Source organism: Gracilinanus agilis, chromosome 4, assembly GCF_016433145.1.
Source record: "Gracilinanus agilis isolate LMUSP501 chromosome 4, AgileGrace, whole genome shotgun sequence".
NCBI lineage: Eukaryota > Metazoa > Chordata > Mammalia > Didelphimorphia > Didelphidae > Gracilinanus > Gracilinanus agilis.
Genome location: NC_058133.1, coordinates 144,895,779 through 144,917,794, shown reverse-complemented (window position 1 = coordinate 144,917,794; position 22,016 = coordinate 144,895,779). Strand labels below are relative to the sequence as shown.

Here is a 22,016-nt window from a genome sequence, read left to right as displayed (position 1 = left end):
TCTTCCTGAAATACATAATTTTAAAAAGAGGGATTTTCTCACATGATTATAATTGGCATGATTAAAATAAAATCAGAATAGCCATAATGAAGTCAGTGTCAGATGCCACTACACTGTGATTTGTACTTCTTTTTTTTTTTTTTAAACCCTTGTACTTCGGTGTATTGTCTCATAGGTGGAAGATTGGTAAGGGTGGGCAATGGGGGTCAAGTGACTTGCCCAGGGTCACACAGCTGGGAAGTGGGTGAGGCCGGGTTTGAACCTAGGACCTCCTATCTCTAGGCCTGACTCTCACTCCACTGAGCTACCCAGCTGCCCCTTCTTTTTTTAATTTTAATTTTTTAAACCCTTAACTTCTGTGTATTGGCTCCTAGGCAGAAGAGTGGTAAGGGTAGGCAATGGGGGTCAAGTGACTTGCCCAGGGTCACACAGCTGAGAAGTGTCTGAGGCCAGATTTGAACCTAGGCCTGACTCTCAATCCACTGAGCTACCCAGCTGCCCCCTTGTATTTCTGAACTATATAAGAACTACATACAGAAGCTTTCAATACTTTGCTATCAAGATTATTTCTGATGGACATTGACAATATTTATATATGGAATCTATTCTCAGTTGTACAAGTAGTTTTGATTTAGATGACCTCATACAAAATGTTAGCTTCATCTCAAGTGGTATAAAAGTTTTCAGAAACTCACCTTTAATATTTAAAAAATGAAAGGTGGTACGATGTTCCTAGTCCAAGCTAGACCACAGTGGACCAAAATTTCCACTGATTTAAAGGGAACTATTGGCATTAGGACTTTGAGAATGAACACCAAATTTAAATTATTGATAGTCTAATTCACCTGCCTCAACAGGTAGATGTCCCATTGCCATTGTGTTTATGTTATTTCTTACATTATAAACATTTGAGTCATAGTAGTAACTAAATTGGGCAAAAATCTGACAAAAATTTTTGTAAGAAGGATTATTAAATTTGAGACGATAATAAATTAGAGAAAAAAACAGTCAATTTTAAGAGATTCTGCTGTGCTTTTTAAAAGAAGACATCTAAAGAATTTCTTTCTCTCTGATAAGCAGCTCCTCATTTTGTTGCTTAAATTACAGAGGATTCATATAAAATAAAAATAAATAAATAAAATTTGAAATGTGTGCATACATGCAGCAAAGAAAAGGAAAGGAAAGAAAGAAAAGAAAAAAAAAAGGAGAACTCATCTGTCCCTGGAAAAATGGAAAAGGCTTTCTTGGCCAAAGCCCATCTACCTACCAGACATCTAGCAGCATGGCTCTTGCAGAGTAGACTGAACTAATTATTAACAAAGCTATGGGAATTTAAAACAAAAAAGGTAAGAAAGACCAATACCTTTTTCTTTGCCTGTAGCAGCTCCTGGTAGGCACTGGATCGTATGAAACGTGGGTAGGAATCACTTTTCATCAGTTTATAAATATGCTCCTAAAAGGAAAGAATAACTTAGATGCCATTTTAATGGATGTTTTAGAAAATCTAAAATGAGGAGATTAAAGAAGAATAAATACCACCACGTGTCATCCAGGCACTAGGAGGAAGGATGGGAGATATCTGATGTGGACTAGATATAATAACAATAAAAGTGATATCAATGGAAAAATGATGATGATGATGATGATAAAATTCCTTATATTTCTAGTATGTCATGCTTTCCCTGTATAATATCTTATCAATGAATTATTTTATGAAATGGTCCTGGTAGATATAGAAAATATAAATCTGACTTAGACATTTCCAGAAAAGAATATATTGCAAGAGATACGACATAGCCATTCTGAACCCCATTATTATTATTATTATTACAAATAATTCTAAAGATAAACCTAATTGTTCCAAGTGTCAAAATGTAAAATAGCTTAAGCAATCATGTGCATCATTGTGAATACAATTTAAATAACTCTGGCTCTAAGGTTAACTCTGGGCCCCAGATTTTCCAGTCTGTTGTTGCCAAAGTTACTCAGTAGAATGTAAGGTTTCTTAAAGTCTGGAACAATTTTTTTTCTACCTTTGATTCCTAGCACCTAGTACCATGCCTTATATAAAGAAGGCCCTTGAGTGGAAAATTTTTTCTTCGTATGCTTTCTCCAAAAGTTGACTTCCTAGACCTATTCTGAAGGATTTTCACATACATCTTCATTTAGGAAGGAAGGAAGGAAATAAGGAAGGGAGGGAGAGAGGGATGAAGAAGCTTGGTGATACAAATTTCTTTTAACCTAGGTTGGAAAACTCAAGTATCCTAGATCTCATGTAACACTAAATGTACAGACTTTTAGGGTAACCTCAGAATTCACCTAGTGTCTGGGGCTGGGCTCCCTCAGACTAATAATGATTTGGAACTATCTTGAACTATTTTAGGTAATCCAGATCAGAGATAAGCACTGGAAGCTTGATCCAAATTGGATCTGTAATGGTAGTGTAAGATAGGGGGTCTTCCTCACTTTAAATGGATACACAGTGTCTAGATTTCCAATCTAAATCAATTATCTGTCTCCTTTATGCCAATTATTTTAACTAACAAGATGCACTAAGTTATTATACCTTCATCAGATGAGAATAACTCTTTGATTGCATTATAAAATCAACCAAAGATGTGAAATAGATATGAATAATTCCTAGACACTTGATATTTTCTCCTATTTGTAATATATGCAATTTTTTGTATATATTTGCATGCATAAATATATATATATATATATATACATACATTGATATTGTTCAATTGTGTCTGATTCTTCATGATCCAATTTTGAGTTTTCTTGGCAAAGATATGGGAGTGGTTTGCCATTGTCTGAGACCAGATTTTATCTATGTGTGTGTGTGTGTGTGTGTGTATATATATATATATATATATATATATATATATATATATATATATATATATATGTATGTACATATGTATACGGGAGCAGGAGCATATATACATATGGGGCCACTGAGGGCCACAATGGATATAGTCCTGGCCTGGAGTGAGGAAGATGTGAGCTAAATCTGGCCCCAAAACTTACTAGTTGGGCAAGTCATTTAACTGTATTTGCCTCAGTTTTCTCATCTGTAAAATGAGCTGGAGAAGGAAATGCCAAACCACTCAAGAATATCTGCCTAGAAAACTCCAAATGGGGTCATGAAGAGTCCATCATGACTGAAAAACGACTACTTAACAATAATACACTAGAAAGCAGTACAGGAAAGGGAGTGTGGAAGAACCTAGAGGGAATGTAATATTTCCTTTTCTACAACATTATCCTTATCCTCTCATAGATTAGTTCATCAGAGAGACTGGATCAGAAACAAACACTGCATCTAGCTCAGACCTCAGAAAACAATTTAAAAACAACAATTATTTAGGAGTGATGGCATGAGAAGAAATAAATCAATTTCTGAGGTGGCACATGGTAATGTATGAGATTGTGACTTAGAACTCCCAGCTTTGCCAGAAACTGGTTTGCCTGATTAAGATATTTTACTTTTCTACATCACTTTCTCTCTCTATAAAATCAGGAAATGGGACATAATGATCTCTAAGGTCACTTGATTCTATGACAAGATCCTTATTGCCCTGAAAAAGAGACATTTGTCCTGGTAAGTAAGCATAACTCCCTGCCCATCCTCTCTCTCCCATTATTTTTACAGAAATGGACAAAAAAGTACGGAGTAAATAAGTCAGCCAAAACTCTTTTTCAATTGTAGTTCTGGATATATAGTTGGATTGAACTTAACAAAGCAAGTGAGCTCTATTAAAAGTGATTATGTGTAAGAATACATATTTCAAAGCAGACATCTTGATTCTACAGTAAAGTCTTTTCCTAGTTATATTTATTTTTTTCCTAATAGGGTGATATAAAGAAGGGAAAACAGTTATATTTTTTAAGTATCTGGTAATCTTCTTTCCCTGACTTACTTGCTATTTACTATACTGGCTAAAACAGAGGTACCAACCTCAGCCCCCCATCTCATGCCCAACAAAAAATTCCTAGTCTCCAACTAGGAATATCAGGAGTGCCGTTGGGAAATGTTTTTTTTTTAAATGGGATACAACATAGATAATGTGAATTTGTGATTTTCTAAGTCAATATTTAACCCTTTTACAGGCAAATAACATTCTCTTTCCTGCCATCATATAGGAGAGCACAGATTCTCCCCTCAGTCTGAAATCTCCCTTTCCCACTTGAAAACTTTAGTTTCTTTCATGAATCTGTTCAAATGCTACTTCCTAGTGAGACTTTCCCTGTCCCTTCTAGGGGAGCAAGCTATTCAATCTCCAAAATTACAAAACTACAAAATATTTTTTATTTACTCACATTTATACATTGTTTCTCTTTAATATAATATAAGCAAATTGACTGCAGGGTTTTTTTCTGTTTCATCTTTGTATCCTTAGCTCTTAGCAGAATGCTTAATAAATACTTGTTGAATCAATATATGAAAATCAAGACAGATTCAATCAGTCAACATGCCTCCTTCTAAATCTCTCTCTCTAGCCTTTTGGCACTGTCATTCACTCCTCTTTTCTTTGTGCTTTTGTGACATTGTCCTTTCCTGGTTCTCTTTGGACTGCTCTTTCTCATGTTTCATGAAGTAAAATATATAAGGATTCCAACTTCGATCCGGCACACTCCAATCACGGGGAAAAGTAGTTATAGTCATGTGTCCTATCTATTGGCCTGATGTGGGCATTGGCTGGCATCTCCTGGAGTCCCCTGGCATCAGTGTGAACATCTGGAGCATCAGTGTGCCAGCACCAGCACAACAGTCACCAAAGAGGGAGGAGCTAGTGGGGTTTAAAAATCTAGTGCAGGAAGGAGAGTGGTCACTCTTGACTTCTGTACTGACTCCTTGGGCTGGTATTTTTTTCTTTGTTCCTTATCTCTTTTGGAATGGGGAATGGATCTTTCTCAAAAGCTTGAAAGGCTGAGATTGCTCTCTCTCCCTTATCTGTTCCTCTCTCTTTACTAATAAATGCTTATAAACCTGTTAATAAGCCCCTAGATTAATTTTTATTTATAATGCTCCATTTCTTTTGCTAATTTTTCATTGAAGATTGTGCTGGGCCCTCTTCTGTAACTATACTGTTTAGCTTGGTGATCTCATTAGCTTAAGAAAATTTAATTATCATCTCTATGCTGATGATTCTCAGTTCTATTTATTCAACCTTAACCTCTCTCCTGATCTCCAATCTCTTATCTCTAGTGGCCTACACCTCAAATTTCATATGTTAAACTCAAAAAAATGTCCAAAATGAAACTCATTATCACATCCACTCTTCACATATACTCCAAGCTGTGCCTGGGAAATTCTGTCTTCCTAACTTTGCTTTACTGTTGAGGGGTCTAAGATACGACTAGTCACCTAGAGTCACAACCAATCTCAATCTTATTCACCACCCCACATATCCAATCAGTTGCCAAGTCCTCTCTATTCTATATGCCTACAATTTCTTTTATATGTTCTCTTCCCTCTTCTAACACTGCTGCCACCCTAGTGCAAACCTTCATAATCTTATATCTAGAAAATCGCAATAATTTTTACCTCAATTCTTGACCCACTCTACTTCATCATCTATTTAGCTATCAAATTGATCTTCCTAAAAACTCAGTGGTGCCAATCACTATTTTATAAAGTTCAATGGCTCCCTGTTACCTTTAGGATTAAATACAGAATCTTGTTTGGTGTTTTTTTTTAATTTTTTTCTTTTATTTTAAACCCTTAACTTCTGTGTATTGACTTATAGGTGGAAGAGTGGTAAGGGTAGGCAATGGGGGTCAAGTGACTTGCCCAGAGTCACACAGCTGGGAAGTGTCTGAGGCCGGATTTGAACCTAGGACCTCCTGTCTCTAGGCCTGGCTCTCAATCCACTGAGCTACCCAGCTGCCCCCCTTGTTTGGTTTTTAAAGCCTTTCATATATGACTTTGACACTCCCTACCTTTCCAGTCTTTTTACATTTTACTTCTCTCCACATATTCTGGATCCAGTGATCTTGGCATTCTTGCTGTTCCCCACAAAAAAGACTCCACTGACTAACTCCATGTATTTTTCCACTGGCTCTTTCCCATATGATGCCAATACTCTCTCTTCTCTTTCCATCTCCCAACTTTCTTGTTTTTTTCAGATCTCAGCTAAAATTCCACTTTCTACAAGAAGTTTTTCCTGATCTCTCTTAATTCTAGTGTATTCTTCCTCTGATTATCTCTAATTTATCCTCTACATATCTCGTTTATACATAGACGTGTTCCTTAAGAGCAAGCACTCAATATTTTTTAACCTTTATTTTTGGTTTATTTTATTTTATTTTTTGTATCCGCAGCATTTAGCACAGAGCTATTAATCACATAGCAGGTGCTAATAAATGTTCATCGACTTGTTGTTGACTAGATTAAGTTTCTTTGTACACTGTGGATACAAAGACAAAAAAAGAAAGAAAGAAAAAGAAAGGAACAACACCTGCCTCCATGGGGTTTCTAGTCTATGGAGAAGTAAAGATAGGTAGATGAAGAGACAGACAGACAGAGAAAAGGAGAAAGAAGCAAATGAACCACCTGGTTTTAGGAAGGACTAGCAGTTTTGGTGAGGCTTGGAGGAGGATCAGAAGAGGCCTATAATTAGAGATTACCCTGCAGCTGAGCTCAGAAACATGAGTTGATAATTTGATAAATTACAAATAGTTAAGTTAGGTAAGAAGCATCTATACCTATTTCATAAAAGGATAGTCTGCTTTACAAAAGACTACATCTGGGAAAAATTCTATCCTTTAATAATTTCTCCTAAGGCAATTCAAGTTCATCACCTGCTAAACCTATAAGGCTTAAAAAACTCTTAAAATCAAAATTGCAGGAACTACTGTCAAATGGGAAATGGGCTCTATAAAATTCTGTCACTAAGCAAAGGCAATTAATTGATAGACTCCTATACATTGAAACAAAGCTACATAGAGCTAAATCCTCCTGCATACTGACCTGAGCATCTTCAAATGTGTACCGTCCTGGCTCCTTCACATTTTGTGTTGTTTTGTCATAGCTTTTGGAATCCAAATTAATGGCACTAGGTGCACCTGGAGCCAGAAATTCCTGCCATATTTCCTGGACTCGGGTGGGGACTTCCCGAATTGTTCTCTTCTTCAAGTCTTCCACTGCCAGCCAGAACCTGTTGGGAATGAAGCAAAAGGCACTTTCCTACTAGCTCATTTCTGAAAATCCTTAATGTGTTACTTAGCCATGACACAAACAGCAGGAAACCAAGTTTTCAGTTTCTCTTCTTTCATGATACCGGAACCGTCTGTTTTTTCTTCTAGAAATCTTCAGAAGGGTAAGGAAGAGAGATAGGAAGAATACTTCTTTCTTTGTAGCTTATAAGAACAACTCTGTTCAGAAATGGCTTTGCTATGCTTCACATGTTGAGAAGGAATGAAAATAACAAAAGCCCCGTTTTTGGAAACAATCCATGCTAAAAGCAGTTCTGACAGAGGCCTGCCTTTTAGCACAATGCTCCAGGACTTAGCAAAGAAGTAACAGGACACTGGGGCGCCATTCATCAAAAAGGATGAGGGTAATGAGAATTAGGAAGGGGGAGTTATATATAAGCACTGTGCCTGAGAAATTCTGAGGACTGAAGGCAAAAGGACAGAAATATACCACATGAACTTATGTTCCTTAGGATCTTACTTGTTTAAGCCAGGAAGGGAGTGACTATGGCCAGGCTTCCATAAGGTCCCAGCTAGAATGATTTTAGTGGTTGCCAAAATGAAGGTTGTTGCATATGACAAGAAGTGGAGGATAGACGTATGAATCTTCAGCTTAGTCAATGTTTAAAAACCCCAAAGTATTGCAGAGTTTTTAAGTAAGTCTCTAATTCTGAGATAATATTTAGAATTTGTCATTTATTCTGAAGAGAACATCAACTAGACATGAATTTAGTGACCATTTAATCCAACTTTAATGGAATCCCTACCATAACATACCAGACAAAGAGTAAATCATCCAACCTCTGTTTGAAGACCTTCAAAGTGAAGAGCCCAAGAGGAGGCAGCCCCTTTGCAGGGATATGGTTTTTAGTAAGTTTATTCCTGACGATAGGCCTACATTTACATATTTGCAACTTCCAACTATTGTTACTGACTCTGCCATCAGGGCCAAATGGAATAAATCTAATTTCTTTTTTTTTAAACCATTACCTTTTGACTTAAAATCAATACTGTGTATTGGTTCCAAGGCAGAAGGGTGGTAAGGGCTAGGCAATGGGGGTTAAGTGACTTGCCCAGGGTCACACAGTTAAGAGGTATCTGAGATCATATTTGAACCTAAGACTTCCCATTTCTAGGCCTGGCTCTCCATCCACTGAGCCACCCAACTGCCCCCATAAATCTAATTTCTATTCTACTTGGAAGCCATTTAGATACTAGAAGACAACTATTATTTGTACACACATTTCCTTCCTCCCATGCCAACTTATATCTAGGTTAAACATGTCAACTCCTTCAATTAATCCTCATATGAGATGAACTCAATATTCTTTATCATTCTAATATCTTTCTAGTGATCAGATTGTGTTATTAATTTAAAAGCACATATTGGTAACAGACCTCACTAAGTTGTTTCTAAGTTTCTTAGTATCAGAAAAATATTCATAACATTTGTGTATGGTTATAATCAGCCTATGATTTTGGTATTATTTGTAGTAAACACATAAATAATTTTAACATATTTTATTGTACAGGCTTAGTTTAAGCTTCAGTTGAAAATATTGTCCTCTCTTCTTCCTTCCTCCTTATACTCCCCATTTATTAAGTGTTTACTAGGTAAGTATTAGGAACTCTGAGGATACAAATACAAAGGGGTGTGTGTGTGTGGAAGGGTGAGGCGGGAAGGCAGTTGCTATTTTCACAGAGCTTGCACTCTAATAAAGACGAAAGATAAAGAGGACCCTGAAAGCTAGAGGAAAAAGGGGGTTGGCAAAGCTTCTGGTGAGGAACAAGAACACATCAGGAGAATGAGCTCAACTGAGAAATGAAGTGAGCACAGCTGGAGCTCCTCGGGACATGGTGATCCTGGCAAGGGATTATCCAAAAGGGTAAGTAGACACTGGAAGGCGTCACCCAATATCTCTATTTCTGAGGTGCTCAAGAATTTCCCTTACCTTTAATCAACTTAACACACACACATATATACACACTACTTGCAGGTAGATTTAAGAGATCCTGGTAAGGGTGGTCAATCAAGGGAAATTAATTTATACCTCTGGAAAACTACAAATTAGATTTCTGCTTCTACTTTGCTTCATATAACAAAGTCATCTTAGACTGTTTCCTGACAGTCTTAAACAATTATTTTGTGAATGACCCAAAACAGAAGATTCCTTAGTTTTGATCTACTGTGAAGTTCATGCAGAATATTTAAGCCGATTGGCAAATAAAGATTTTTGATTACCATTCACAGGGTGTGTCTGTGGTTATCCTAGACAGTCTGCGGAATGTTAGGCATGTCCACTCAAAGACAGAGGGTGATATGGGGTCATGGCTCAAAGGAGGGAACACAGGATTTTTATTTCTGAATGACTTGAGTATTTTTCATATTAGGATCTATAAAAACTTCTTGTAGAGGGTGTGACAAGGCCAGTGATTGCTTAGTTCCACTAAAAGGCAATGGGGGGCCAGAGGGCAATAGAACTTCTAAAAGAGAGAATTTCAATTTCATAAGAATACTTAAGACTAAAAAGTTAAAAGGCATATTGAATTTCCAGGAAAAAAAATAGTGAGGAAGCTTAAAAATTGCATTTTAATGTGCTAGAAAGTCAGGACTCATGTTAATGGTCTTAAAACTGTCAAAGAATATAGCAGTGACACAGAGTGAAACTACAATTCATTTCCAGGTGTCCCTTAAGTTATGAGACTTCCAAAATATGTGAAAATAACATTTATACCAGATGTGCAGGCTCAGTGAAATTGTTCACCTGTCACACTCTTAAGTTCAATTGATATCTGCTTCCAGCTGCCTGCTTCTTATTTGCACATTTGCAAGGTAAAATTCTGCCCTTTAACTTTCTCCCAAAGTATACTGTAGATATGTTTAACCTCACCCCTCCTCATTCCCTTTCTGTTTCATTATATCCACTTTTACTTGAAAATTATTAGGCTAATAAATACCTACAAAGGCATTATTTTTTAACTATATGAATACTTTAAAGTATGACTTAAGGCTGCCTCCTGGAGTCAGGAATATTCATCTTCCCAAGTTCAAATTCACTTTCCAGCTGTATGACCCTGGGCAAGTCATTTAACCTCATTTACATCTGTTTCCTCATCTGTAAATGAATTAGACAAGGTAATGGCAAAGCACTCTAGTATCTTTGCAAGAAAACCTCAAAAGGAGTCATGAAGAATGGCATGACTGAAAATGACAGACCAGCAAGAAAGGTATCACTAACTAGGTTCATTGAGGATCCTTAGCTCCATTATAATTCAGGCTGACAATTACACTTGTTCATTGCATCCATTCCATGTCTAGAAAAAATGTTGCAAAATAAAATCAAAAGAATGCAAAGCCAAAATTATGAATAAATGACACAATTCAATTTCTATATATAAGTGATTCATAGGATGGACAGTCAGGAAGTGTGTGCCATTCTACTTGAGAAAGTAAGTTTATCAAATAAAGAGTGGAAACATATTGTTTGTATGTTCTGAGAAATATTTAAAATTTCTGAAGCATTAAATAGATAGTAAACAATAACATATATGATTGTTTTGTCCATTTTTCTCCTCTGGCAAATGATGGATTGCCATCACTAATATCAAAGGAAATACAACTTTTTGTTCCTTGGAGTGGGAAAAAAAAACAACACATTTTTATCACAGGTACTTAAGAAAATAAATTTTCTTCCACTTATGGTATAAGACCAAGGCATTTAGACTCTTACCTCAAATTTTCTGAACTGAATTCTGACTCCAGAAATTTGAGGAACTGTTCTCTCCCAACTGGATCTTTCAATGCTTCATCCATGCCAAAACCCCATCGTTTAACTCTCTGCTGTCCAGGTTCTTTGCTGTAGGATATGAATCAGGTTAACAAAAATCATTCTTTCATAAGTCCATTTTTGAATTTTCTAGTGCTACCACATTTATCCTAGTAAGTCAGACTGATGTTGAAATTTTACCTTTTACATCATCTTTATTCTACACTTAATTAAGAGTATTTAAAAAATAAATGAAGGTATTAGATGTAGTCATATTTTAAAAAGGTGGGGAATCAGTCAGCAGTATAATGTAATGAAGACTATTTGGACATTTGTAAAGCAATTTACAGAACAAAGGAGAGGTACCAGGCTGTAGTCCTTGCTACCAGAGAGCCTGAGGCTGATAGATCTCTTTAAGTTTGAGAGTTCAGACCTTCAATGTGCTAGACCAGTGATGGCAAACTTTTTAAAGAGGGAGCCAAAAGAAAGGAAATGCTCATCTGTCAGTCTCTTTCTAAGGCAACTCTCTCAAAGTTTCATCATATTGTATCCTACTCATTGTATTCGTCAGATTAGGAATAATGTCCTGGGGCAGAATAGAACATTTCAGGGGGCTGCATCTGGCCCGAGGGCTGTAGTTTGCCCCATCACTGTGCTAGACAGAACAGATGTCTAACATTATATTTAGCCTTAATATAGTGAATCATCACAAATGGGAGGTATGGCTAGCACATTGTTTAAAGAGGGATGAACTAGCCCAGTTCAGAAAATGGGTCAAGTCAAAGCCTCTCTCCAGTCAATCATGGATTGTGACTGAGTACCTCATGTACTAGCCTGGGCAGAGTATAGAGATAACCAGTGTTAAAAATAAAATAAAAACTATAAGAATAGGAATTAGAAGATATAAGTTCTAGCCTTTGGGGCTGTAAATCTAACTAGCTGGTGCTTAGCCTCTCTCAGGCTTCTCTTCAGCAAGGGAATTTGTCAATGCATATTTAAGTTTCCTGCCAGTTAGGAAACTCTAAAGAATAAAGTTTAAATTTGACTGACTTTGCTATGACACTTATAGACTACTGGCTGCATTTAGGAGAGGAAGGAAGGACATGAAATCTATTTAGAGATCTATACAACACTAAATCCTTATTTTATAAAGTGAGATGCTGTTATCTGGTGACTTCTATCCAGCACTATTATTTTGATGATTTCTCCATTTATGTACTCTTAGATGATTTTTTATTATTTTTGTGCTATTATTTTGACGACTTCTCCATTTATGTACTCTTAGATGATTCCTTCTCTAGCCATGTAATGCAAAGTGCAGAATGGGAAAATTCTAAAGAGATTTTTCAGAGGCTTGTCTACAATAGTAAATTTATAACTTCATCTCCAAATTTTCCCATTCATATTACATATAATTAAACATTATGTATATAACATACTATATTTTAGCATATAATATATACATTTAATTGTATATATTACAGTATATAATATACTGCTACTTCTTCCTCCTCTCCCTGCATTAAAGATAATTGTCATCTAAAATGCATTTTATTCAGATAGAAATTCCCATCACACTTCAAATTGTTACTCACATTATTTGGATTATGCCGAGGGATGACTTTGGCACATGTGCTAACTAAATGGGTGTTCATATACTAGGATTTCTGGAAGGTGAGGCAGAGAGTGCTTCAGGAGCTAATCAACTTGAATCAGTTTCCAAAATGGAAATACATCTCCCTTTTGTGAGTCTTTAAAACCATTGTGTCTTAAGCCTCTGCAGTTTATGGGAGAAGATATTAGATATTACATGACCCAGAACAATACCTTCCAGTTCAAAGCAACAAGAGAAAGAAAGATACATTATTGAGTACCAAATTCCTATCAGAAAATTAGCTATTCTTAAAATGTATGAATTCTAGGATTCTTCTCCTTTGGAAACAAACTCTTAGATGAAGTATAACCTTTTTCGGAGAATACCAACCTTGCTTCGAGTTCCCAGAAAGTGGTATCATCTGACATCCAAGGATTAGAAGGGTCAGGTGGCACAAGAAAGGGATCATATTCAACATATTGTTCTGTGTAGCTTAGTAGACTAGGAAAAAGCCAAAGAGGTACATACTTACAATCTTCTATCTTCTCTAAACAATGCAACACATCCCAAAGGATTAGGTCCATATAAAGACATTTGATTGAGGAAAATCTCTTTATTCAGGACTATTACAGAAAACTCAAATTTCATGCTATTTTTAATACTTCTGCAATTCCATCTTGTATACATGGAGTAATTATATTTGTTAATGAACTCAGAAGCCTGGTAAATAATAGCAATAAAGATATTGAGCACCAATAAATAACTCATAACTAGGGATATGTTGGTAAATGTCTGATGGCTGACATTCCAAAAAGTATATACGTGACATTTTTTCTGTTTAATCTGCATTATTAATATTTCTTTATCGCTTCTCTTTGTCTAGCAAATTGACAAAATAGTAAATCAAGATCTAAAAATGTAACAATTGCTTCTCCTGAACCAGTGAGAGTTGGCTCCAGCAAACCCATGAAATCATATTGCTTGTTCACCCACAATGGCCCAGCTAAGAAAATGATTGAATGACAAACTGATTAAGAACTGAGTACTTCCCACCTGTGAGGTATTAAAAAAACAAAAACAAAAACAAGATGTTAAAGTATGATGAAAGGATCAGAAAAATGTTAGAGCTGGAAAGGGTTTTGAAGTCATCCAATCTAACTCCCCCACTTTATAGATGAGCAAATTATGGCTCAGGAAGATTATGAAACATACCCAAGTTTACACAAAATAGTAGAGAAAGGATTTGAACTTAGGTCTTCAAATTCCACATCCAACATTCTTTCCACTAGAGATGACCAGGTAGAATAGTGGATGGATTGCTGGGCATGAAGTGACAAAACCTGATTTCAACTCTGGCTTCAGATTTGACCTGATCTGACCAAATGAGGCATCACATTAACTGCATGACTTAATGCTGGTCTGGTTGTTGTGAGAATAAATTCTGTAATAATTTATAAAGCATTTAGCATGATTCTTGGTGCATAGAAGGTGCTTTAAACATGTTTGTTCTATCTCCTCCCACTGTAGTAGAAAAATACAGTACAAAACACGAATTATAAAGAATGCATCTAAACATAGGGGAAATTTCTAAAATAAAGTACTTTAGGTCAAATATAGAAAGCCATTTGGTGAAAGCATGACAGAGGCACTATATATCATTTACAAAAAAATCTTCCTCTTTGTTAAATTGAAACTTCACCCCTTTACTGAATAAAGAGATTCTGGTCTCACTTTCTATCATACCAAGAGCTAAATGGAGATGCTGTCCATGCAGTTGGGGATTGAAACAAAGAATTATCATAAAACTCAGGCAAGTAAGCTTCTTTTTCTTCTCTTTCTAAGATGTTTTGAATTATTCACCTCAGTTTTATCCTGTAACATCATATTTCCTTGACATCTTTGATACATTTCCTTCCTATCTTTAATTTATGACTTCAAAAGGGCAGCATCTTAAAATCCTTACCTATCAGCAACTTTAGACATTTTTAACCGATGTCTGTCCAACTGTATTTGCCAATATTTTATCTGGAAAAAGAAAAAGAAGAAAACATTTGCAGGTCTGTCTGATCAACATTTTCTTCCAACCACACAACTTCTATTTCCAAATTCTGAATCTGAGCAGTGATGAACTGATATATGAATTTAGTAAAAAAAAATTAACTTAATAGTATCTAATGGAGGTAATGTCCGTTATCTAGAACTTGATGTACTCTCTACCACAATCTAGTTATAAGAACTGAAACCAGAATAATGTTAGCTAAATCTACTATTTGCCTAATTCTACCTAATTTTAAAAAGAAGGTATTTTTTTTCTTAAAGAGAAAACTATTTCTTTACTATCCCACTGAGTTAAAAAAGCAGAATTATATAGTGTTAACCCATATTTCATTCAAAAAATTAAATTCATTCATCATTTGTAGCTTTCAACCTTTTGCCCAATTCTGATTCACTGCCTCTAAAGGCCAAACAAATAAAACATCAGGGGCACATGATTAGAAAAATATCTGATCTCCAAGTCCCTTCATTTGTCCTGATTGCCTGACCCTGTACAAAAAAATCATATGAATAATATTTTTGATTAAAAGGCTTCCCATGAAAATAATTTCTACAATGCTTTGCTTCACATAGATTAGAAATCCATTAGGAAAGGGTTTATAATACTATTGTTTAGTATATAAGACCAAGTCTACTGTTAATAATCTCTCTATAAGCTCAGGTACAGGAAAGTATTAAGAGGAAGAGAGCCAAATAGAAACAAAAACAAAACCCAAAATGAAATTGATGACTGAACAATCTAAAGGATCCCATTATTAATGAACTGCAGAAATTGAATGTCAACATGACAACAAAAAAGGATGCCGAAGTCTTCAAATTTCTCAGTTTTTTTTCAGTTTCTCAAAGGGGAGACAATATATCTTAGCCACAAGAGCATATTTGTCTGTTGGTAGAAAGGTATCAACTAGACCAGTAATGGCAAACCTTTTAGAGATGCAGTATTAGGCCCCACCCCCAACTCCAGACCAAGTACCATGCTCCTCCCCCTCACTAAATGCTGGGCATGCCTCATCTCACCCTTACCCCACAGAGGGGAGAGAGAAAGCATTCCCATTGGGCTGTTGGGTAGAGGGGTGGGTGAAGTGAGGAATATCCTCAGCAAATATAGAAAGGGGGAAGGGTGTGGTTGGGGTATTCTGTTCCCCTCCAGCTCTGCCACCTGTGAACCATCCCCCTTACCTCCTGTGTGTTCCCACTGGGCTGTTGGGCAGAGGGGCAGGTAATGTGAAAAAATGTTGTCAGGTTACCACGGAGAGGGAGAAGGGAGCAGCTCTGTCCCAGCCCCTCTACCTTTCTAGTAAGGAACTCTGTGGGGGTGGGGTTGGACTGGAGGGTGGCCTGAATGCCCACAGAGAGTACTTCGTGTGCCAGTTGTGTCACTCCTGCCATAGGTTCACCATTACTGACCTAGACTAAAGCACATGTAGTTTATAATACTTTATCACTCATATGAAATTTATCTTTCATAACTAGCTCCATAGTCTCTGGATATCCTTTTTTCAAGGAATTTTCTGATAATTAGTTTGGTTTCTCAAGTATTTTGTCATCAGAAATAGGTATGGTTCCCCATTAAATGAGATAATATTTATAATCTTCCTTCCTTCTATGTTGTCTTAGTTTCTTATGAGTGTGGTCGACAAGAATCAGCTTCCCTGAATCTAATCACCCCTGAGTGACCTGATCAAACTGAATTCCTGAAATTCTGAATCAGGTCCCTGGACAAATAGAGACTGGGTCACCCACCAAGGCAACTAATTTCAAAAGACTCAAAAAGTGCATTATCCTCTTTTTCTTATTTTACTAACTTCTTAAGTGTAAGGGCCTGCCTCAAAATCCAGAAACTTTGGGGTTGACTATATCTCTATAGCCAGGATAGTTGGCTGAATGGGTAGACAATAACTTTGCCCCTGGGACATAGTATGTTCTCTTCATTCCATTTCTCTACCTAATCATCTAAACTGAGAATTTAAGAGGCTTAATTCAATAAATGGGGAGCCCATTTATTAATTTATTATTGAATTATTAATTATTATTGAATTAAGCCTTTTTGTGTCTTGAACCCTTCTAGTGAGATACAGTGAAGACTATGACATCTTCTCACAATAATATATTATAATAATTGAAGGAACTGCTAAATTTCAGTTAAAGGTTTTATGTGAGTGTGTGTGTGTGTGTGTATTATTCCCCACACACACACACACACACACACACATCCAGACAACTTGAAATCTATTCATGATTTAAGGACCATAGGTTAAGTTCCTTAGAACCAGAACTTTGAGATAAGACCCTAAACCTGAATCTAGAATATGAGTCTGAAGAAAAGATGAAGTGTAAATGCCCTAGGTAGGCTGTTCTTTGTTCTAAGCAGCAGAGTGATACCAGAGTTGGAGATCTCTTGATATGAAGGTGAAAGGTTTCATAGCCAAGACTCGCAGGGAACAATATAGAACCTGATGGGAGGAGTTTTCCTTGTAATGGTTAAAGACTTCTGACTTTTATGAGAGCTCAAAAGGTTCTAAACTAAAGCAACACACAGATAGCTGTTTTTCCCTCTAGGAAATGAAAATCAAAGCTTTTTGATGAGAAGATAGCTACTGGGCAGCAGCAGAGAATGAAAGTCCAACTGAGCAATATTCAGTAGAATAGTATATAGGGGAGACTATCAAAGAGTGGCAGCAGCAAAGACTACAAGACAAGTTGGGAATGGGACTGGCAGAGGAAGATTAGTGATATCACATATCAATAAGCCTATCTTCGGAGCTGTGACTTGTCCTTCCATGTATGTTCCTTGGCTGTAAGTATTCTTTGCATGCATTCTTCTTCCTGTATGAGCTTTGGACACATATATCCATTGTCTGTATCCACTTTTTCCATTGGTATATGCATTTGTGGAATAATATATTCCAACTTTATGGGCAAAAGGTTTTGTTGCTACTTTTTTTTACTATGTCATTTCACTAAGTACCTTTATTTTTAAAAAAGGAAATGGGGTACTCTGACTATTAAAGTCACATTGATTGGGGCTTGTGAGCTATGGTTTTAGGATATATGGGCCACCCATAGAGTACTTTGAACCCAAGGCAGCAGTCCTCTAGGGATATACCCAGAAAATTGGTGGGGGCATGTGCCATCAAGCATTACATCTACATCAACAACAAGAAAGTATGGAAATGCAATAATAGTTTACTCATATTTTAAGTAGAATCTTTCTTTCTGTGTGTCACAAATATGTGTAGGTACAGGCACATGTATAGTTCTCTCAAGATTTCTTAATTTCTGAGTCAAAGAAGCCAGAATTATAGAATTCGGAAAAGATCATAGGTGGTTGTGATGTCAAATTACAGGGTGTACTTCAGTTGTGCCCATGCAGTCTTGGAGATATAGAATGATGATAAAAGAGGTAGAATGGAGCCCTGAATAAGTATTTCTTGTAGTGAAGCTGCTTAGGGAATAATATATGATTTTTATTTTTAATTATTAGAGACCTGAGGGGCAGCTGGGTAGCTCAGTGGATTGAGAGTCAGGCCTAGAGACAGGAGGTCCTAGGTTCAAATCTGGCCTCAGACACTTCCCAGCTGTGTGACCCTGGGCAAGTCACTTGACCCCCAATGTCCACCCTTACTACTCTTCCACCAAGGAGACAATATACAGAAGTTAAGGGTTTAAAAAAATTATTAGAGATCTTAGAACAAAGGAAAAAGTGACTTGAGGAATGAACGGATTATGGAAATATAAAATAAAATAATGTATATGAAGCATTTAGTAAAACTTAAAGTACCATATATTAATAATTATCACTATTATTAATAACAAAAATAAAACTCTGAACACCATCATTGTATCAAATGTAAATATAGCTTTTGGACATCATTTTTACTACTTAACAAGCAAGAAGTACACAGTAGCAATTTGCTAGCTAGTTCTCAGTTTACTTTTATTATGTTACTTTATCAAGTCATTTAGAAATTTAACAAACCTGTTGATGTAATTCATCTTCTGTTGGAGGCTTAGTTTCTGGAATGGGTGTGTGGGTTGGGCTGTGGCTTCGAATATCATTTTGTAATCCATAGACTGACTAGATTTAAACCAAAACAAGAAATACATTAGTCCTCAGAGAAAATTCATATATTCAGCCTTTCTTTGAACTCTAGCTTCATGTCATCTCTTTAGTTGGGCTTCCTGTCTTCTAAATTATGTTTCATATCAAAATTTCTAGGGCAAATATCTTATGTTGAAAAATTGAACTCTTTATTTCTGAATTGTTAAGATCTGATTATAGATAGTGAACATGAAGAACACAATAATAGATTTTTTAGGGAGGGTAGGAGTATGTAGGAGGTGAGGAGAATATTAAAGATGAAGCTCAGTAACAATTTACTAAGTATAAATTTCAGGGAATAGAGATAGAAATAGAAGAGAAAACACAATAAATCATTTTAGGGCAGAGCATGATCTAAACTTTAAACAGAGAGAGATTAGAGTACAGTGTTGAAGAGCCTAGATAATGAGGAGACCTGGGTATTCTAATTATTTTACAATTAAAGAACTAGAACTTGATAGAATCTCAGATGTCATCTAATCCAACCCCATCATTTCACACAAAAGAAGACTGATACCCAGGGAGAGTTAAATGATTACTCAAGGTAATATAGTTTGTAAATGTTAAAGGCGTGGTAGAAACTCAGGTCTAACCATCATCATCATCATGTTCCTGTAGAACTAATGCTTTTCCACTGTTCCATGTTGTCTCTCTACGGCAGAATTCAGTTTCTGGTTATGTTTATTTCATTCTTTTCAAGGATGTCTTCGACTTCAGCTTTCCTCACATGTAATTTAGTGCTACAGAAGGTAGCAAGCTGGCCTTAGAGTCAGAAAGATCTCAGACACTTTCTTGCTTTGTTACCTGAGGTAAGACACCTAATCATTGTTAGCCTCAGTTTCCTTGATTATAGAATCAAGAATTACACCTCTATCTTTCAGGGTTATTGTGAGAACTACTATATTTGAAAATTAAGGTATATTAAAAGACAATGGTCTGAGAATGATTGGTTTATTTGTAAGGCTAGCAGTAACCAGTAAATTAATTCAATGACTTCTATCAATGACCAAAAGATCAGGAAGAAGGGTTCATCAGCCTTAACATAGTTTTGGAGTGTACAGTTTGGTGGGTAAGGAAGACAATACTATCAGTTAATCAGAATCAAGTAAGATATTTTCAAAAAAGCACTTAGCACAGTGCCTGGCTCTTAGTAGGTACCACATAAAGGGTTATTCTCTCCCCAGTCCTCTAAAACTACAAAGTTTGGGAATTACCAAAGATTTTAATGGATGTTAATGGAATGAATAGTATGGTAGCAGGCCTTAAGCACCTTTCTGTTGGTGCTTAAAGGTGAAATGCCTAAAGGTGAACTGCTGTTATTTAAAGACTAGAGTTCATATTTATTCTCAAGGAATTCCTTAGTCCTTTTAAAACTTGTGTCCATAGTTTACTCATTCTATTTTTATAGGCATTTACTTTGTCTTTGGAACTAAAAGTAATGATTCCTGGCTGTTATAAGCTAGCAATAAAGTTTTAAAAGAATATCAAAAATCAGAAACTTTTAGAGGAATCAATAGATAACAGTTAAGTAGATGACAAAAGAATAAAAGGATAGTATATAGAACTAGAGAGTCTGATTCATTATTCCAGATATATTTTAGACAAATCAAATCTTCTGGGATCTTTGGATGGCTAAACTGAATCACCAACCCTTACCTTGGACCTCTATAGATGTCATCTAAATTGACTATGAGTCATTTTTCCATTATTTCACAAACCCTCTGAACTCCAAAAGGACAGTTGATAAAAGTAAAAAGCTTAGACTCTCTTGTTGCTACATGACTTAAGCCATTTGTCAGATTTATGATTCTATCATCATTTTCCTTTCAAATGAAAGACTGACTTTCAGGCTGTCATGTCCTAGGACATGAGTTTTTATTTCAGTGACAAATAAAAAGACTAGATGGCTTCAGATTTTTAGTTTTGTTTGGACTTTTAATATTGAAAAAAAATTTAGGAGATCCTTAACAATATGCCTTTTTATACAGGACAAAAACTGAGAAACACAAAAACTCAAACAAAGGATTGTATTCAAACTTTCAAAAATGCCTAAGGACAGGGTTGGTGACAGCTTTGATAAAATGCTGGATTTAAAGTAATGAAAAACAGAATTCTACAGGAAATTATACTGTGGAGATGAAGAATAAATAAGGTGATCTTATGGGTCATTCTAACTGCAAAATTTTAAAATGGGGATTTAATGCATGTATGGGCCTCATCAGCTCCTTAAATGATAACTCCCTATGGAGATCTTTAGGAAGAAGATGGCTTCTCTCTCCATTGTGAAAGCGTGGAAAGAAATGATACCTGTCCACATAGAAGATTCTAAGGAACTGCTTTTGGGAGAATTGTGATGATATGTAAAGGAAGGGCTTTGGAGAGAATGGAATATGTATAGACTTCCTGCAATTAGTTCCAGTTAAAGATGTGGTAAAGAAAGGACTAAATATTGGTTGCACAGTGATTCAAAGAATCCTATTGGTCTCAACTTTCCCATCTTGGCCTCAGGGCTCTTGGGAGTGGGGCCTAAGTCCTGAGTTCAAAAGTTCCAGAAGCGTTCTTGCCACCTCATCATTCCTGAATCTGGATTTGCAAGCCAATGGATTATTGATATATTAAGGCACAAAAGATTGGAGCCTTCAGAGTCCATGTTTCATAGGCAGAGCAGCATCAATGACCTGAGGAGCCGGAGTAACCTTTAGGAGTGACTTTTGGGACCCTGGTCCAGGAATAATTCATTTGGTGGTGATGTAACCTTTATATGTGAACTTCATGGGAATAATGTACATGGGAACAATATAGGAACTAAATAAAATTGTGAGCTTAATCATGCTCTACCCAAAAAGATCAAAGTGGCATAAAGGAGATAAGGGGTGGTATAGGAGTATTAGAGTAAATGTTTGAATCTTTATTTTTACTATAATCTTTGAAGAAGGTATTCTTTTGTAAAATGCTATTTGTTCTAGATTGGTAAAATGAACCTTAAACACTATTCAGAGTTGGTGGGGACTTGAGCTTATAGTAAAAAGAGAAAAGAGAACATTTCACAACCCCTCAGTGTATCCTGAAATCTCTAAGGGAGGGACATAGCCAGTATGGATCTAAGAGAATGGGGTCACCAGAGCAGAGTGTACAAGAGAATCACAGTTTTAAATGTCATTTTTGTAAGCATTAGGGACAATTAGATTTTGCAAGTATAAGATAATAGTGACCTTAAAAAAAACAAAACTCATCTTTCATGTTAGAATCAATACTTATTATTGGTTCCAAGGAAGAAGAGCAGTAAGGGCTAGAC

At 36.1% G+C, this 22,016-nt stretch overlaps 1 protein-coding gene across 1 annotated transcript in view; it reads right to left on the bottom strand.

The window, feature by feature from the left end:
- The window catches only part of RGS7 (regulator of G protein signaling 7), a 333,738-nt gene that overhangs the window by 1,134 nt on the left and 310,588 nt on the right, over nt 1-22,016 (bottom strand). Inside the window, exons 7-12 of the mRNA XM_044674982.1 lie at nt 18,599-18,697; nt 14,528-14,589; nt 12,955-13,065; nt 10,935-11,060; nt 6,980-7,166; nt 1,364-1,453 (exon numbers count right to left, since the gene is read on the bottom strand). Coding sequence (XP_044530917.1) covers nt 1,364-1,453; nt 6,980-7,166; nt 10,935-11,060; nt 12,955-13,065; nt 14,528-14,589; nt 18,599-18,697 — 675 coding nt within the window. The remainder of the gene's footprint in view (nt 1-1,363; nt 1,454-6,979; nt 7,167-10,934; nt 11,061-12,954; nt 13,066-14,527; nt 14,590-18,598; nt 18,698-22,016) is intronic.